Source organism: Mus caroli, chromosome 7, assembly GCF_900094665.2.
Source record: "Mus caroli chromosome 7, CAROLI_EIJ_v1.1, whole genome shotgun sequence".
Lineage (NCBI taxonomy): Eukaryota > Metazoa > Chordata > Mammalia > Rodentia > Muridae > Mus > Mus caroli.
In genome coordinates this window covers 129,046,531-129,061,309 of record NC_034576.1, presented here as the reverse complement: position 1 = coordinate 129,061,309, position 14,779 = coordinate 129,046,531, and the positions used below count along the sequence as shown (strand labels likewise).

The window sequence follows — 14,779 nt, the reverse complement described above, 5'->3', positions numbered from 1 at the left end:
GAGGGGCAGGAGGCGTGCTAGGGGCGGGGGCGGCGCGGCAGCAGTGGAGCTTAGGGGAGGGGACCAGAGAAGAAGGGCCGAGCAAACCCGGAGGAGAGGAGGGGAGACCCGCCACCTCCCTTCATTGCTCACAGACTTGTTCCCTCCCCGGTCTGCGGCTGCTGCTGCAGCAGCGGCGGCGGCGGAGGGACGCAGGAGCAGTCCCGAGGCTGGCAGCGGATGAGACTGGGACCAATTGAGACTGCTGGTAGGTGTGGACGCAGACAGCTGGGTGGCATGAGAATGCAGGTGCCAGGCGAACTAGAGGGTGGTGCTGGGTGCGTCGTACCATCGGGAGAAGATCCCCTCCCCCTCAGCCTCTGCTGAAAGCAACAAGGGAACCCCTAAAAGAAGGGCTAAGAAGGTATGCACAAGATACTGGGTCTCCCCAAGAATGGGGCTGGGAGGAGGTAGACGGGCATTTGAGCCCGAATGCACAGTAGGAGACCCTGCACTTCTCAGGTGGTGCCCAGAGAGGAGGGAAGGGTACAGAAGGAGCAGACTGTGTGGGGTCCTGGTCAGTCTGCCTGTTGGAGTGCCTGATGCATGCACAGATTTTCATGTTCTGGTGCGCCTTCGAGTTGGAAGCCGAGAGACTGGGTCTTGTTGGGTGTGTTGGGTGGATCTAGGAACAGACCAAGAGCAGTTCTGTTTAGAAAAGGGTTTATCTTACCATGGCTCTCCAAGCAGACTTTAAAATACTTCTCCACCCAAGGGTGTCCTACCTTAAAGCAAAGGAAATCCCAACTTTTCCTCCTCTCCCTAGGGACAGTACAGGCTAGCCTTGAAACAGAATACTAGCCCTCTTGAGCCTGTGGTGATGAGAGACACTCTTCCCTCCTCACCAAGCCTGTCTCCTCCTCTTCCAGGATTTGCTACTGTCACTGTTGTCTCCTCTTCCCCACGGGCCCTCTCCCATCTCGCTTCTCTAAGATGGCAGCCAGCAGCTCTCAGGTCTCTGAGATGAAGGGGGTGGAAGACAGTTCCAACACCCAGACAGAAGGTCCCAGGCATTCTGAAGAAGGACTAGGTCCTGTCCAGGTTGTAGCAGAGATCCCAGACCAGCCAGAGGCCCTTCAGCTGGGCCCAGGCATCACTGCAGCCCCTGTGGACTCAGGGTCTAAGGCAGAGCTGGCACCAGAAACCACAGAGACCCCAGTTGAAACCCCAGAAACAGTCCAGGCCACAGACCTCAGTTTAAACCCAGAAGAAGGCTCCAAGGCCAGCCCCAGCCCCATCGAGGCACGCCAAGAGCCAGCATCCAAACCAGACGTGAACAGAGAAACTGCAGCAGAGGAAGGGTCTGAGCCGCAGTCTGCAGCCCCTCCTGAGCCAACCTCAGAGCCTGCTTTTCAGATAAACACCCAGTCAGACCCTCAGCCAACTTCCCAGCCTCCTCCTAAACCACCCCTCCAGGCAGAAGCCCCCACCCAAGAGGCCCCTACCACAGAGGTCCTGACTGAAAGTACAGGGGAAAAACAAGAAAACGGAGCAGTGGTTCCCCTTCAGGCTGGTGACGGGGAAGAGGGCCCAGCCCCCCAACCTCACTCACCACCCTCAACTAAAACACCCCCAGCCAATGGGGCTCCCCCCCGTGTGCTGCAGAAACTCGTTGAGGAAGACAGAATAGGAAGGGCACACGGTGGGCATCCAGGATCTCCTCGAGGTAGCCTAAGCCGTCATCCCAGCTCCCAGCTGGCAGGGCCTGGGGTGGAAGGGGGCGAAGGCACCCAGAAACCTCGGGACTATATCATCCTTGCCATCCTGTCCTGCTTCTGCCCCATGTGGCCTGTCAACATTGTGGCCTTCGCTTATGCCGTCATGGTGAGCCCCAAGGGACCCTGGCCCAAGTGTACTATGGCTCTCAGCTTCGTGCCAGTGTCAGCCCAGAGCCCCAGTAATGACACCTTCCCTCACCTCTCTGCATGGATCCCACTTTTCCAATTGCTGGCCCTTTGCTTGTCTCTCCCCAGGACCTAACCTTCCAAGGCACTCCTGCCCTACCCCTTCAAGCGGGAGGGAAACAGATGTGTCATATAATCTTGCTGACCTGTACCCTCTTCCTCCTGCATCCCCAATTCTCCTTCTTAATTAATTCTTAATTAATTCTCCTTCTTAAATCCCCAATTCTCCTTCTTTCTTAACCCCATTGGGCTGACCTTCCTCCTCTGGACTCTCACCTGATCCCTGCTGGGCTGGCTCCTGCTGACCTGGGCCATGATACCTCCAAACCCCTCACCCTCACCCCAGTCCCGGAACAGCCTGCAACAGGGGGACGTGGATGGGGCTCAACGTCTGGGCCGAGTAGCCAAGCTCTTAAGCATCGTGGCGCTGGTTGGGGGGGTCCTCATCATCATCGCCTCCTGCGTCATCAACTTAGGCGGTGAGTGGGGGTCAGGGACAGGAAGGGAGGCGCGGAGGGTTGACCAGGGCAGCTTTACTAACCCCTGACCCTGCTCTCTCCTGTCTGTCCTCCCTATGCCTTTGTCTCTTCCTGTCTCCTTCCCTGTCTGTCTTTCCCTCTCCTCTCCCACAGTGTATAAGTGAGGGGCTCTGCCCTGCATTCCAAGACTTTTCTTCCTGTTGGGAGCTGTCTTGGGTCCATCCCTATCCTGGGAGAATCCCAGTCCATGGCCCTGGCCCCCATCTCTAGGGACCAAGGGAGCCTGAGCGGCCTTGTTTACAGCTTCTTTTCCCCTGCATCCTGCCAGGCTCCTCTGCCAGCCATAGGCTTCCTTTCTCCCTGCACTTTTGCCTGCAGACCCCCACTCCCCTCCTGCCTCTTGACCTCCCTAACCCTGCACTCTGAAAACCTCTCTGCACTTCTGGAAGCCTTCCTGAACATCTAAATTGTACTCTGCACCTCTGCATCTCTCCCAGCCTTCCTGCACTTCTTCCTGCCTCTGGAATCCTCTGAACCTTAACCCTGACCTCCCAACGTTCATTGTCTTGGTATCTAACCCATCCCTTTCTCCCCTTCCTTAACACCGTTTTTTCCCCTTGCCACGTCCCCTGACCCTTTCCCCCTTTTCATCTCCCCCTTAGCGTCTTCACCCTCCTGCCAACACTTAGTCTGCAAAAACTGCAGTTCTTAGGTCAGGCTGAGGGAAGAAGGATGGTGTGGGGAGAGGAGCCTAGCTGGGGGCTCTGACTGTTCTCTACTGGGGATCACCCAGGCCCAGACCATACCCCACCCTAACCCCTAAGGTGCCTATTGGGTCCCAAAGCTGGCAAGTGAGTCCTCACCTGGGGGACCTTCTGAGAGTCCTTATTCTGAACAAACAGGGGAGGAAGGGGCACAGCTGCGGCTGAAGAGTCAGCCTGAATTGACCTGCCCGTTTGGGCTTTTTAACCTCAGAATTTCTTGTTTGAAGGTCTATTTATGTGCTTTGTAAACAGTAGAATTCAAAACAAACAAACAAACAAAGGACCAAAGTTCCCAGCTGCAGGGAGCAAGGGAAGGGTGGGGGAGCTCTATAATTATTCTCTAAGAGGATGAGGGAGGTTTGTTGCACGCGACAGCCCTCTGAGGAGGCAGAGAGCCAGCTGCGATGCATTTCAGAGTTGGCGGGGGTTTTTTGTTTCCTTTAAAAAAAAAAAAAGTTGGGGGAAAACTAAAATTCCTTTTCAAAAAATAAAACTGAGTCTCCCTTTTTGTATGCTGAATGCTGCATGAGTCTTAAACACTAATAAACAGAGAATGCATGAGACTGGCCTCAGTTGGTCCCTGTGTTTGCAGAGTCAAGGTACTGCTTTCTGGCAGGCCCTACTGAACGGAATACGCATGCGCTGCCGCAGTGGCCATCTTTAGTATGGGCCGAGGTTAATGAGTCCTAAGGGCTAAGTTGCGCATGCGCAAGTCTTCTCTTTCCTCTTTCAAGTAGCTTTGACTACCGCGGAGCCTCCGCGCGCCATTTCTCTGCGCCTGCGTACTGCGATCCTGCGCAGCCTGGGAGGCGGGTTTTAGCTCCAGGTTTGTACCGCTGCTGAGTAGACGCGAACTAGGTTTGCCCGGTCTAAAAAGATGACTTCCATCCCGGTGATGGAGAAGGCGATGTGAAAGCGAGAAAGCAGGCCCTTTCCTTTCCAGCTCCGAGCGTGTTTCCTGCGGGTCCCTGGGAACGGCAGAATTCTGGGTCCGTGGGGTGGGGTCTGTCCTTGCAGGGATTTGAGCGCCCCCTCCTGGGGACGGTGCTCTGGCCGCAGTCAGCTGTTGGACTGACTGGCGATTTCCTAGACCTAGAAAGGCTCTCAAGCCCTTCGGGTGAGGCGCCCTGGTTTGGTACTGTAAAACCTCCTCTATTGCTGGGCTTCTTCTCTAGTACTCTATGTCCCTTGCCCTGGGCCATGGAACCATTGCAGGCAGCACAGCAGCGCCTCTGTCTGAAGAAGGGGAAGTGACTTCCGGCCTCCAGGCTCTGGCGGTGGAGGACACTGGAGGTCCCTCTGTCTCGGCTAGTAAGGCCGAGGAAGAGGGGAAAGGCAGTCAGGAGGAGGCCGGGCATGAGGGATCCAGGGCCGAGGAGGCACTAGAAGCTCCCAGCGCTGCGAGCGACGAGCGTGTGGAAGGAGAATCCGAAGACTGGTGCGTGCCCTGCAGCGATGAGGAGGTGGAGCTGCCGGCCAATGGGCAGTCCTGGATGCCCCCACCCTCCGAAATCCAGCGGCTCTATGAACTGCTGGCTACCCAAGGTACTCTGGAGCTTCAAGCAGAGATCCTACCCCGCCGGCCGCCTACCCCAGAGGCCCAGAGTGAAGAGGAGAGATCAGACGAGGAGCCAGAGGCCAAAGAAGAGGAGGAGGAAAAGTGAGACCATGCTTTACACATTATTCCCGGGACTGCTCTCCAGAGCGCGGAGACTGGAGGGAGGGGAGAGCAGGACAGGATGAGGCGGTGGTTTGGGGTGTGCCAGCAGGTGTTAGGGAGAGCTGCTCTCAACCTTGGCTTTCTGTCCACCCTGTTGCAGGCCGCACATGCCTACAGAATTTGACTTTGATGATGAGCCAATGACACCAAAGGACTCACTGATTGACAGAAGACGGACACCAGGTACGGGTGAGAGGGAAGAACTGAGGGGAGGTAAAGGGCCTCCCCTAGTTACCCCGCCCACAAGTGGGCTGGTCTGAGGCCTTGGCTGGTTTCTGCCACCTTGTAAGATCAGCAACGGGAAGGAGCACTCACACAGTAGCAGCGTAGTTCTGGCTTAGGTCAGTGCCATACTTTCCTGTCAGAGGCCCCGCAGACCTTCCCAGAAGTTCAAAGTTTGCTGAACACATCTCTGAAGTACTATGTTCATGCCCAGAGCTGACCTGACATCACAGCCGGTCAAGCCAACAGCAAGTTGCATCTGCTCCGCTTGTACAGATCCACCATTGTCAACCAGAGTAGTCCTTTTAAGTGAGGTCCCGTCTTTCCTCAGCTTGTACTCCTCCCGAGAATTCCATTCCAGAGAGGAAGAGCATGTCCACAGAGAATCTTAAGTTTTCTGGCCTCTACCCCTGCCCCAATACATTGTCCTCAGAATAAGTCTGCCTCCTGCCCCAGGACCTTTGCACATGATGGCTATGTTCCCCAGCCATTGCATTATGGGTATCTTAGCCTAATACCAGCCATCCTGTGTGTGGCCCAAACCTAAACATTGGCTCCTCTGTGCCCCTGAGGCCTAAGAAGGGAGTATTTAACAAGATCTCTAAGTGTGGGCGCTTGGGGGGGGCTCACGTCTCAATGCTGTCACGTTTTCTACCGTCTTAGGAAGCTCAGCCCGGAGCCAGAAACGGGAGGCACGTCTGGATAAGGTCCTCTCGGACATGAAGCGCCATAAGAAACTAGAGGAGCAGATCCTCCGGACCGGGAGAGACCTCTTCAGCTTAGACTCAGAGGGCCCCAGCCCCACCAGCCCTCCACTCCGATCGTCAGGAAACAGTCTCTTTCCCAGGCAGCGGAAGTACTGACTGGTGCTGCTCCTGCCACAGGTGCAGACTGTTTTGTGCTGGGCATGGCCGGCCTTTCCCAACCCAGGCTCTGGGGAACTTGTAACCAACCGGGAAGGCCTCAGGCTCCCAGTGCAGTGCCTCTCAGGAGGGTGCCTGTGTGTTCTGTTTAGTGTCTGTTCGAAGTTTTGAGCTGGATGTGCTAAATCTAATAAAAGATGCCCGATGAGCTGGGCGTGGTGGCGCACGCCTTTAATCCCAGCACTTGAGAGGCAGAGGCAGGCGGATTTCTGAGTTCGAGGCCAGCCTGGTCTACAGAGTGAGTTCCAGGATAGCCAGGGCTACACAGAGAAACCCTGCCTCGAAAAACCAAAAAAAAAACCAAAAAGATGCCGGATGATCTTCTCAGAGGAGAGACTGCAGCTCAACCCAAGCACACATTCTCACTTGGGCAGAGGCAGAGCTGTGTTCCTCCACACTGTAATATTGAAGCCAGAAGAGGCAGAGGCTCAGCCAGCCACCAATCCCCACTCCCACCCTTACTACTGCATCCTCTGATTTCCTAGTCTCAGTCCAGACCAGCCAGTTAGCACTGAGGCAGGAATTGCCCCCAGCTGTGGTGACTTCAGTGCAGCCTGGAGGAGCAAAAGATCCAGTTGCAGGGCCCTTTAAATACACAAGCTCCGCCCCTGCCTGCCCAGCCCATTAGGGAAGTCATCTCAAGTGTTGGTGAGGGAAATTCCTGACCTGTGGCCTGCAGCAGCCAGCTACCCTGCTAAATGTGAGTACGGATCTCATGACCCTGGCGGGACCCCCAAGACTCCAACCCAGGAGTAGATGTCTGTCCCACAGGCTCTCTCTAGTCTTCCTGCTTTCCTGCGACGCTTCTTCTGGGGCAGTGACATCTCAGCAGTTACAGGAAGAAGGGTGTAGGCTGCTCTGCCTTGTGAGGTTTCACTTTCTAAGACTTTCAGGGTTCAAAGCACCCTGTTAATGTCCTCGACCCCTAAAACCTCAGGTGTCCCTGACATAGGGTCTCCCTCACAGGAGATGGGCGGTGAGGGGACTTTGTCAGGCCCAGTAGCACACATGTGCCACTCCCTACTCAGGAATCTGAAGCAGAAAGGGTGCCTTGCACTTAGCAGGAGAGACCCCATCATTTCTGTTTCTCTTGTTTGGTTGGTTGACTTTAGGTTTTGTTTTGGTTGTTGTTGTTGAGAAAGGATCCTCCTCAGCCGGGCAGTGGTGGCGCACGCCTTTAATCCCAGCACTCAGGAGGCAGAGGCAGGCGGATTTCTGAGTTCTAGGCCAGCCTGTTCTACAGAGTGAGTTCCAGTACAGCCAGGGCTACACAGAGAAACCCTGTCTGGAAAAAAAAGAGAGGGAGGGGGTCCTCCTCATGTTTTTTAAGTGGTCTTGAACTCTCTGTGTAGCTCAGGATAACCTTAAACATCTAACCTTCTTGCCCCTACCTCCTGAGTGAGTGCTAACATTATAGATTTCTGTCATGGATATCAGTTTTATTCAGAGCTGGGGCTCGAACCTAGGGTTTCATATATTTGGGACAAGGACTCTACGACCTGATGGATGGAGTGTGACTCGGTGGCACAGCATACTTACGTGTCCAAAGGTCCCTAGCACACTTTTAAAAAAGAGAAAGAAATGGGAGCCTTGCCCAACATAGTTCACACCTCTAATCCAAGCACTTGGGCAGCTGAGGCAGGAGGGTCTCCCGAGGCTTGGGGCCAGCCTGAGATATGGTTCCACCACAGCCTAAGCTACTGTGTAAGACCTTGTCACAAATAACAGAAGCCAACTGGGCAAAGTTACAGCTTCCACTCAAGACTCCATCGCTGGCTTTTCCCTTCTGCCATCACTCCCGAGGATCCGGGCTCTGCCGTCTCTGAGTGACTGGCATGTGTGACTTCACCTCCTTGATTCCCTTCTCCACTGGTCGTGGAGGCTTTTTCCTACTGCCCTGGGCAGGGCTGTGCCAACCATGGGCCTTGGCCACCCTTGCAGTGGTGAGCGGGACGATCACAAGAGTAGCTTGGTTTCCAGGAGGTGCAGATTTAATGAGAACGAGAGGAAAGCTTTAGGGGAAGGAGAAGTGAACAGGGGGAAGCTCAACTGGACAGCCGGCCTGAGGGTCTGGGGACTAGAGCCCAGCTGTAGTGGGAGATGGTGGTTGACAAAGCTGTTCCTTTTGCCCTGCCTGCCTGTGGCTCCCTGGGACATGAAAAAGAGGCTGGCCATCACAGGATATACCTTTGGCACACAGGATATCAATCCCCACCCTGAGGTGGGGCACCTGGGCAGGACAGCTACCACCTTTGCGATCCTGGGCGCTCCATGCTCAGGCCTGCTGTGGTATCCCACACTCTTCTCGTGTAGCCAAGACTTTGCTGGCTCAGTGTATAGAAAATGCTCGCCTTTGAAAAGCCATTTCAGCTGGGCGTGGTGATGCATGCCTTTAATCCCAGCACTCAGGAGGCAGAGGCAGGTGGATTTCTGAGTTTGAGGCCAGAGTGAGTTCCAGGACAGCCAGGGCTACACAGAGAAACCCTGTCTCGAAAAAAAAAAAAAAAACAAAAAAGAAAAAGAAAAGCCATTTCCTGGACAGCAACAAATCCGACCAGGTCCGCTGTGTCCCCTTCAGTGAGACTGGCTGATGACCTGGTGCTGACAAGCCATACTGTCTCCAGGAACGCCAGGGAAACCTGGCCAACCATCCAGGACCAAGCCATATGGCTGGGCTAGGCCTTGACCTCAAAGGCTAGAATGAGTCATCTGAAGGCATTTGGATGTAGGGTGGGCGATTCCCGGAATCCTTGATTCTGGGAATCTGGAGTAAGGCCTGAGAAAAGTGTGAAGAGGTCTCAGTGTCAGTCAGAAGCCAGGTGTGGAAGCATGACACTTGTTTTATCCCCAGAGTCTCAGGCCAGCCTAAACAACACAATAAAACTCCTCTTGACACAAGCTGGAGAGATGGCTCAGCGGGTAAGAGCACTGACTGCACTTCCAGAGGTCCTGAGTTCAAATCCCAGCAACCACATGGTGGCTCACAACCATGTATAATGGAGTCTGATGTCCTCTTCTGATGTGTCTGAAGACAGCTACCTACTTACATAAAGAAAAAAGAAAAAATCCCAGTCAGGTCTTATTTAGGAGAGAAAACTTTGATGGAGATCAGGGCTCCTGAGTCAGGCTGATTCTAGTCTGCACACTCTTCATTTGTAACATTTTGCGGGGTGGGGGGGTGTTGAGGAGGGACAGAGCCACTTGGCACATGCTGAGGCCACCAAGCTGTATCACAGTTAAGGTTAAGGCTTTCTCTTTTTTTCCAGAGCCTGCCCTTAGCCTGGCCTGCCTGTGTTACATACAGTATCACAGCCTGGGCTACCACTCCAGCTGTTGGTTGGCTAAGATTGTTTGGGGGAGGGGCTAGTGAGATTGCTGCTGAGCCTCTGGTGGCCTGGGTTCAAGCCCCAGAACCAACATGGTAGAAGGTGCGATCAGGGAAGAACTCCATTGAGGACAGGCCCTGCTTATACTGAATGTAGGCAGACCGTTTCTTAAATCCAAAGTAGGCAGCCATCTGCTGGCTGGGCTGGGTCACCACCTTCCCCTTCGCTCTCTGTCCTGCCAGGATCAAGAGAACAGAGCTGGGGACAAAGGGAGCTACTTGGAGCTAGGCAGGAGAGGAAGGGTTTTTATCAGGAAGGCAGGAGAGAGACCTGGGACAGTGTTGATGGTTAAAGTAGGAGGTGCAGGAATGGTCCCAGCGATGACTTTAAGGTGAAGTGGAACAACTGGAACTGTCACCCACAGGAGAGGGGCTGTTCAAGGTGGGATGCAGTCACAGTCACAGGAATGGAGGGAGGCTGGAGTGGGCTAGCCACTGAGTTGATGGTCTTGTTCTCCTTGAAGGCGGAGATTTGAGGCCTTCAGCTTCACAGTGGATTCACAGCTACCCTGGACCCACCTGAGAAAGGAGAAAAGGTCTTGGTCTTTGCACTCCAGGTGTAAACAGATTTGTTGAGCTTGGACTGTTTGAGATGGACCTTCCCCTCCCTAAACCTGTAGCTTTAGGACAGACACCTTTGCAACTTTTTCAGTCCAGCAGAGGAAGTTTGGTTGCTAGGAGTGATTCAGAGCCAAGGTTGCGATAACAGAACTGTGACAAGGCTAATGTTTCTGGTTGTTGAGGTTTGGTTTGGTTTGGTTTTTGAGGCAGGGTTTCCCTGTATAGCCCTGGCAATCCCGAAACTCTAGACCAGGCTAGCCTTGAATTTGGAGATTTACCTGGCTCTGTAGCCTTAGCTAGCTGAAAACTTGCTCCATAGCTCAGTCCTTCATGTTGTAGTTTCTTCCTACCTCCTAAGTGCTAGGATTATAAGCATAAACCACTAGACTCAGCTCACTCACACACACCAGCATCGCTTCTGGGTAACCCAGGCTAGCCTGGGCTAGTGCTGTCACCATCACCTCCAGAGTGGCTTATAGCTGGTCTTTGCTGCTTTGTGGGTTCTTTTTCCCACCCTTTATCCTCCCTCCAACCCATTTCACCCCCTACCACTAGATAGGAGAAAAAGAAGGAGAGAGGAGAGAGATCCCTGAATTGAACTTTTGTTTCTTTAATGAGCATGACTACTAACAAACCAAAACCAACCAAACGAAGCCAACAACCACCCACGCTTGTTGGGGTGTTAGCATTTATGTACCCTCTGAAAAGTTCCCAGAATTCCAAATGTCACACAGTTGCAGAAACTATCTGCAGCTGGTAAAACCATGCCTCTGCTAGAGCACGAGGCAAATCATAGTCAGCTGCTGTGGACAGTCCGGTGCAGCCCACACCCCACACCTGGGATTAAAACAAAAGTGCTTTCTTAAAATATTTCTGTATTTTTAAAGAAACCACAATTCCAGAATTCTCACTACAGTGGCTCTCAATCTTTGAGTCATTGTGAGAACTTTAAAAAAAAATAATCAGTGCTCAGACCCTACCCTCTATGAAAGAAACCCCAAATCTCCAGAGATACACAGCTTTAAGAATCTCCAGGAGAGATGGCTTGACAACGCAGAGCTGGCCCTGCTCTGACAGAAGACCTGAGTTCAATTCCCTGCACGCACATGAGCACCTACACACACACATAATTAAAGCAATAAAAGACTAAGCTGGGCAGTGGGACTACTCGCCCTTAATTCCAGCACTCCAGAGGCAGAAGCCAGCAGATCTTTGTGATTTCAAGGCCAGCCTGGTCTACAGAGTGAGTTACAGGACAGCCAGGGATACACAGTAAAATCCTATAGTAGAAAAGTAGAAAACAAAAGCAAAACAAGTAAAAATAAAAGATTCCCAGCACTTGGGAGGCAAAAGCAGGTGGACCTCTGTAACTTCAAGGCTAGCCTGACCTACAGTTCCAGGACAGCCAGGGCTATAGAAACTGTCTCAAAATTACTACTACTACTACTACTACTACTAAAACAAAAAAGAAAACCTCCCTGCGGACCCTGAGCACAGTGAGGCTCTGTGAACCAGCCACTGGCTATTTAGATTCCCTATGCCAGACATTCGAAGGTTATTTTGAAAATTCCTGAAATGTGATGATTCATGGCTCATTGATTTTGGCTGATACATCAACATTGCCTTTGAGTTGCCGGAAAAGGAATGAAGCCAAGCATGGTGGCCCATACCAGTAGTCTCAGCACTCAGGAAGTTGAGGCAGGAGGCTTGCTTTGAGAACAAGGCCTTCATAGACTTCATAGTAGTAAGCCACTACCCAGGGTTATATAGCAAGATTCTATCTGGAAAAGAAAAAGGAAAGAACAGAAGTAGTAGTTCACTCTAAGGTTTTGGGAGACAGAAAGTTTGCTGTCCTGGGCTACAGAGTGAGACGTCTCAAAACAACAAAACCTGGGACTGGCAGCCTGCCCTTGTTCTGTGTTGTGCACTGGAGACCAGTAAGCCAAGCTGCACCCTGGCCTCACACACCCCGCTTTGCACAGCAGACTGAACCCCAGCTTCTGCTGCTACTTGAGGACTAGCTGTGGCTCCTGCCACTTACAGACTTGTGAGCAGGCCAGACTAGATGTGTGCCCAAGAGCCGAGCCGGCAGGGAGCAGAGCTCAGCACAAGGCAGAAAGGAGAGGTGCAGCCGGCAAGAGCTGGAGCCAGACCTGTGGCATCCAGACCTGCGGCATCATGCAGCATCCGGACCTGCAGCATCCAGACCTGGGGCAGCCATAGGGTCTTTGCCACTGGCTTCTCATTTTTGTTGAGACACACACTCATTATGTAGCCCTTCTTAGCCTGTAACTCACTATGTCGACCAGGCTGGTCTCCATCTCACACATACCTTCCCACTTCTGTCTCCCAAATACTGAGATGAAAGGCAGGTGCTACCACACCTGGCATACCGTGTCTTTTGAGGGCCTTGAAATAACAGAAATAAAAGGCTGGAACCGTGCACATCATCCAGTAAGCTGCCAGAGTGTGAGACTTGTCACAAATCTAAGTGCCAGGGGCATAAAGGCAACGCCTGCTCCAAGGGAACTGACTGGTAGCCTCAGTGGTAGGGGAGCTATGGGGCGTGGTAGGGGAGTGGACAGGGAAGTGAAATGGAACCCTTGTATCGAAGCAGGGGCCTGACCTCAGAACAAGGCCGGAACCCAGCCTGATTAGCTTTGAGGAAGGCTCTTGCTGAGTCACTGAGCTGGGAGAGGCTCTCAGGCCCCCTGACTGTTCCCAGCTGGGGTGACAGATGGTGGAGAGGCCTCAGTCTTGGGGAGTGGAGCCAATAGAGGCTGTGCCTGGAGCCTACTCCCACCTCACAGGACCTTCTATAGTTCTCTTCTTCCGGGTGGGGCCTCCAAACCCTGCTGGCAGCACAGGCCCTTCTTCTTGTCCCATCTGGTTTCCTGGCCTGGCTTCTCCCTTGCAGTGAACCTGCATTGGAGCCCCTAGAGAGATGCTGTACCCAACTGTGGGGAGCCTCTGCATCGCTGTGCCTCTGGTGTACGAAGCTTTACCTGACCAGTAGACAAGTGAGGGTTCAGCCCTAATGCCAGATGGGGAAGGAGGCCCTAACCACAGCTCTCAGTGGGTTAGGAAAATTGGGCCTTGGGCCCTGTCTATTCTCAGTAGTAAACACTGTACTGGTAAAGAGCCAGGCTTGGCTGTGGGTGCTTTCTGTACAAACGTGTCATCACCGTGCTGGGAAAAGACTATTAGTCATCTCAATTTGGTAATGGAGGAGGCAGATAAAGGAACAAAGGACTTATGTAAGGTCATCCATTCAAAAAGGGTCAGGTGTCCAATGGCGGTGGTGGTACACAACTTTAATCTCAGCACTCAAGAAGCAGAGCTGGGCATGGTGGCACACACCTTTAATCTCAGCACTTGGGAGGCAGGGGCAGGTGGATTTCTGAGTTTGAGGCCAGCCTGGTCTACAGAGTGAGTTCCAGGACAGCCAGGGCTACCACAGAGAAACTGTCTCGAAAAACCAAAAAAAAAAAAAAAAGAAGCAGATAGATTTCTGAGTTCCAGGCCAGCCTGCTCTACATAGCTAGTTCCAGGACAGCCAGAGCTACACACAAAACAAAACAAAACAAAAACAACAAAAAAAGAGGGTCTCAGTTTAAGTGGCTTTAATCTTAGAGCCTTGAATGTTGCTCTCCTGGAACAGGGTTCCATTTCATGTCCTGCAACAACTGGAATAGAGGCAAAGTTGAGCCGGATGTGCAGTGGCTTGGAGGACTCTGAGCAGAGGGATCAGCTTGGGGGGAGGGCGGGGCATAGAGGAGAGATGGGACACTGGATGGGACAGGACTGGACAACATGGCAGGACAGAGCCTGGAAGTCAGAAGGCAAGTTGTAAGCCTGGAAAAGCTACCTTCCTGAGAACCAGGGATCTCGGCCTCCCGTGAAAAGGGAACGCAGAACAGCTTCTAGGTTAGATGGTAGCTGCAGGGTTAAAGAAAGAGGCATCTGTTCCCCGCTTTATGTGTTTCCAAACAAAATCTCTTCAGAGCAACTTCAGGATGGTCTTGATCTTACTACTGTTTGAGGTTACAGTCAGCACGCCTGAAGTTACGGCAGCAGGACCCTGAGGCAGCGGGTCACACTGTACCCACCAGCAATCAGGACCTGAGGCAGCGGGTCACTCTGTACCCAGAAGCAATCAGGACCTGAGGCAGCGGGTCACACTGTACCCACCAGCAATCAGGACCTGAGGCAGGGGGTCACACTGTACCCACCAGCAATCAGGACCTGAGGCAGCGGGTCACACTGTACCCACCAGCAATCAGGACCTCAGGCAGCGGGTCACACTGTACCCACCAGCAATCAGGACCTGAGGCAGCGGGTCACACTGTACCCACTAGCAATCAGGACCTGAGGCAGGGGGTCACACTGTACCCACTAGCAATCAGGACCTGAGGCAGGGGGTCACACTGTACCCACCAGCACCACCAGCAACCAGGACCTGAGGCAGCGGGTCACACTGTACCCACCAGCACCACCAGCAATCAGGACCTGAGGCAGGGGGTCACACTGTACCTAACAGCTATCAGGAAACACCTGAATGCTGGTCCTCAGATTTCTCCTTTTGAGTCAGCATGAACCCCAAGTCCACAGAGTGGTGGTTAGGTTGGGTCTTCCCACATCAATTAAACCTAATGTAGAAAATTTCCTTAGAAACATGCCCTGCCAGCACTCGGGAGGCAGAGGCAGGCGGATTTCTGAGTTCGAGGCCAGCCTGGTCTACAAAGTGAGTTCCAGGACAGCCAGAGCTATACAGAGAAACCC

General features: G+C 53.1%; 3 protein-coding genes across 3 annotated transcripts in view; all 3 read left to right on the top strand.

The window, feature by feature from the left end:
• The first annotated feature begins 42 nt into the window (after nt 1-42).
• Nucleotides 43-3,747, top strand: Prrt2 (proline rich transmembrane protein 2). The gene is made up of 4 exons (XM_021169195.1): nt 43-247; nt 909-1,863; nt 2,290-2,422; nt 2,576-3,747. The coding sequence occupies exons 2-4, from the start codon at nt 973-975 to the stop codon at nt 2,584-2,586; spliced, it is 1,035 nt and encodes a 344-aa protein (XP_021024854.1). The 5' UTR covers nt 43-247; nt 909-972; the 3' UTR covers nt 2,587-3,747.
• Nucleotides 3,748-3,830: 83 nt separating this feature from the next.
• On the top strand, nt 3,831-6,213 carry Pagr1 (PAXIP1 associated glutamate rich protein 1). The gene is made up of 3 exons (XM_021167939.2): nt 3,831-4,846; nt 5,007-5,089; nt 5,792-6,213. The coding sequence occupies exons 1-3, from the start codon at nt 4,368-4,370 to the stop codon at nt 5,989-5,991; spliced, it is 762 nt and encodes a 253-aa protein (XP_021023598.1). The 5' UTR covers nt 3,831-4,367; the 3' UTR covers nt 5,992-6,213.
• Nucleotides 6,214-6,368: 155 nt separating this feature from the next.
• Mvp (major vault protein) overlaps nt 6,369-14,779 on the top strand; it is a 29,716-nt gene continuing 21,305 nt past the window's right edge. The window contains exon 1 of the mRNA XM_021166373.2: nt 6,369-6,751. Coding sequence (XP_021022032.1) covers nt 6,750-6,751 — 2 coding nt within the window. The 5' untranslated portion in view covers nt 6,369-6,749. The remainder of the gene's footprint in view (nt 6,752-14,779) is intronic.

Excerpts from the sequence above, each read along its gene's own strand:
- Prrt2 (XM_021169195.1), top strand. The coding sequence starts at position 973 with ATGGCAGCCAGCAGCTCTCAGGTCTCTGAGATGAAGGGGGTGGAAGAC. Across the intron at positions 1,864-2,289 it reads CCTTCGCTTATGCCGTCATG|TCCCGGAACAGCCTGCAACA; the intron begins GTGAGCCCCAAG and ends CCCTCACCCCAG.
- Pagr1 (XM_021167939.2), top strand. The coding sequence starts at position 4,368 with ATGTCCCTTGCCCTGGGCCATGGAACCATTGCAGGCAGCACAGCAGCG. Across the intron at positions 4,847-5,006 it reads AAAGAAGAGGAGGAGGAAAA|GCCGCACATGCCTACAGAAT; the intron begins GTGAGACCATGC and ends ACCCTGTTGCAG. Across the intron at positions 5,090-5,791 it reads TGACAGAAGACGGACACCAG|GAAGCTCAGCCCGGAGCCAG; the intron begins GTACGGGTGAGA and ends CTACCGTCTTAG.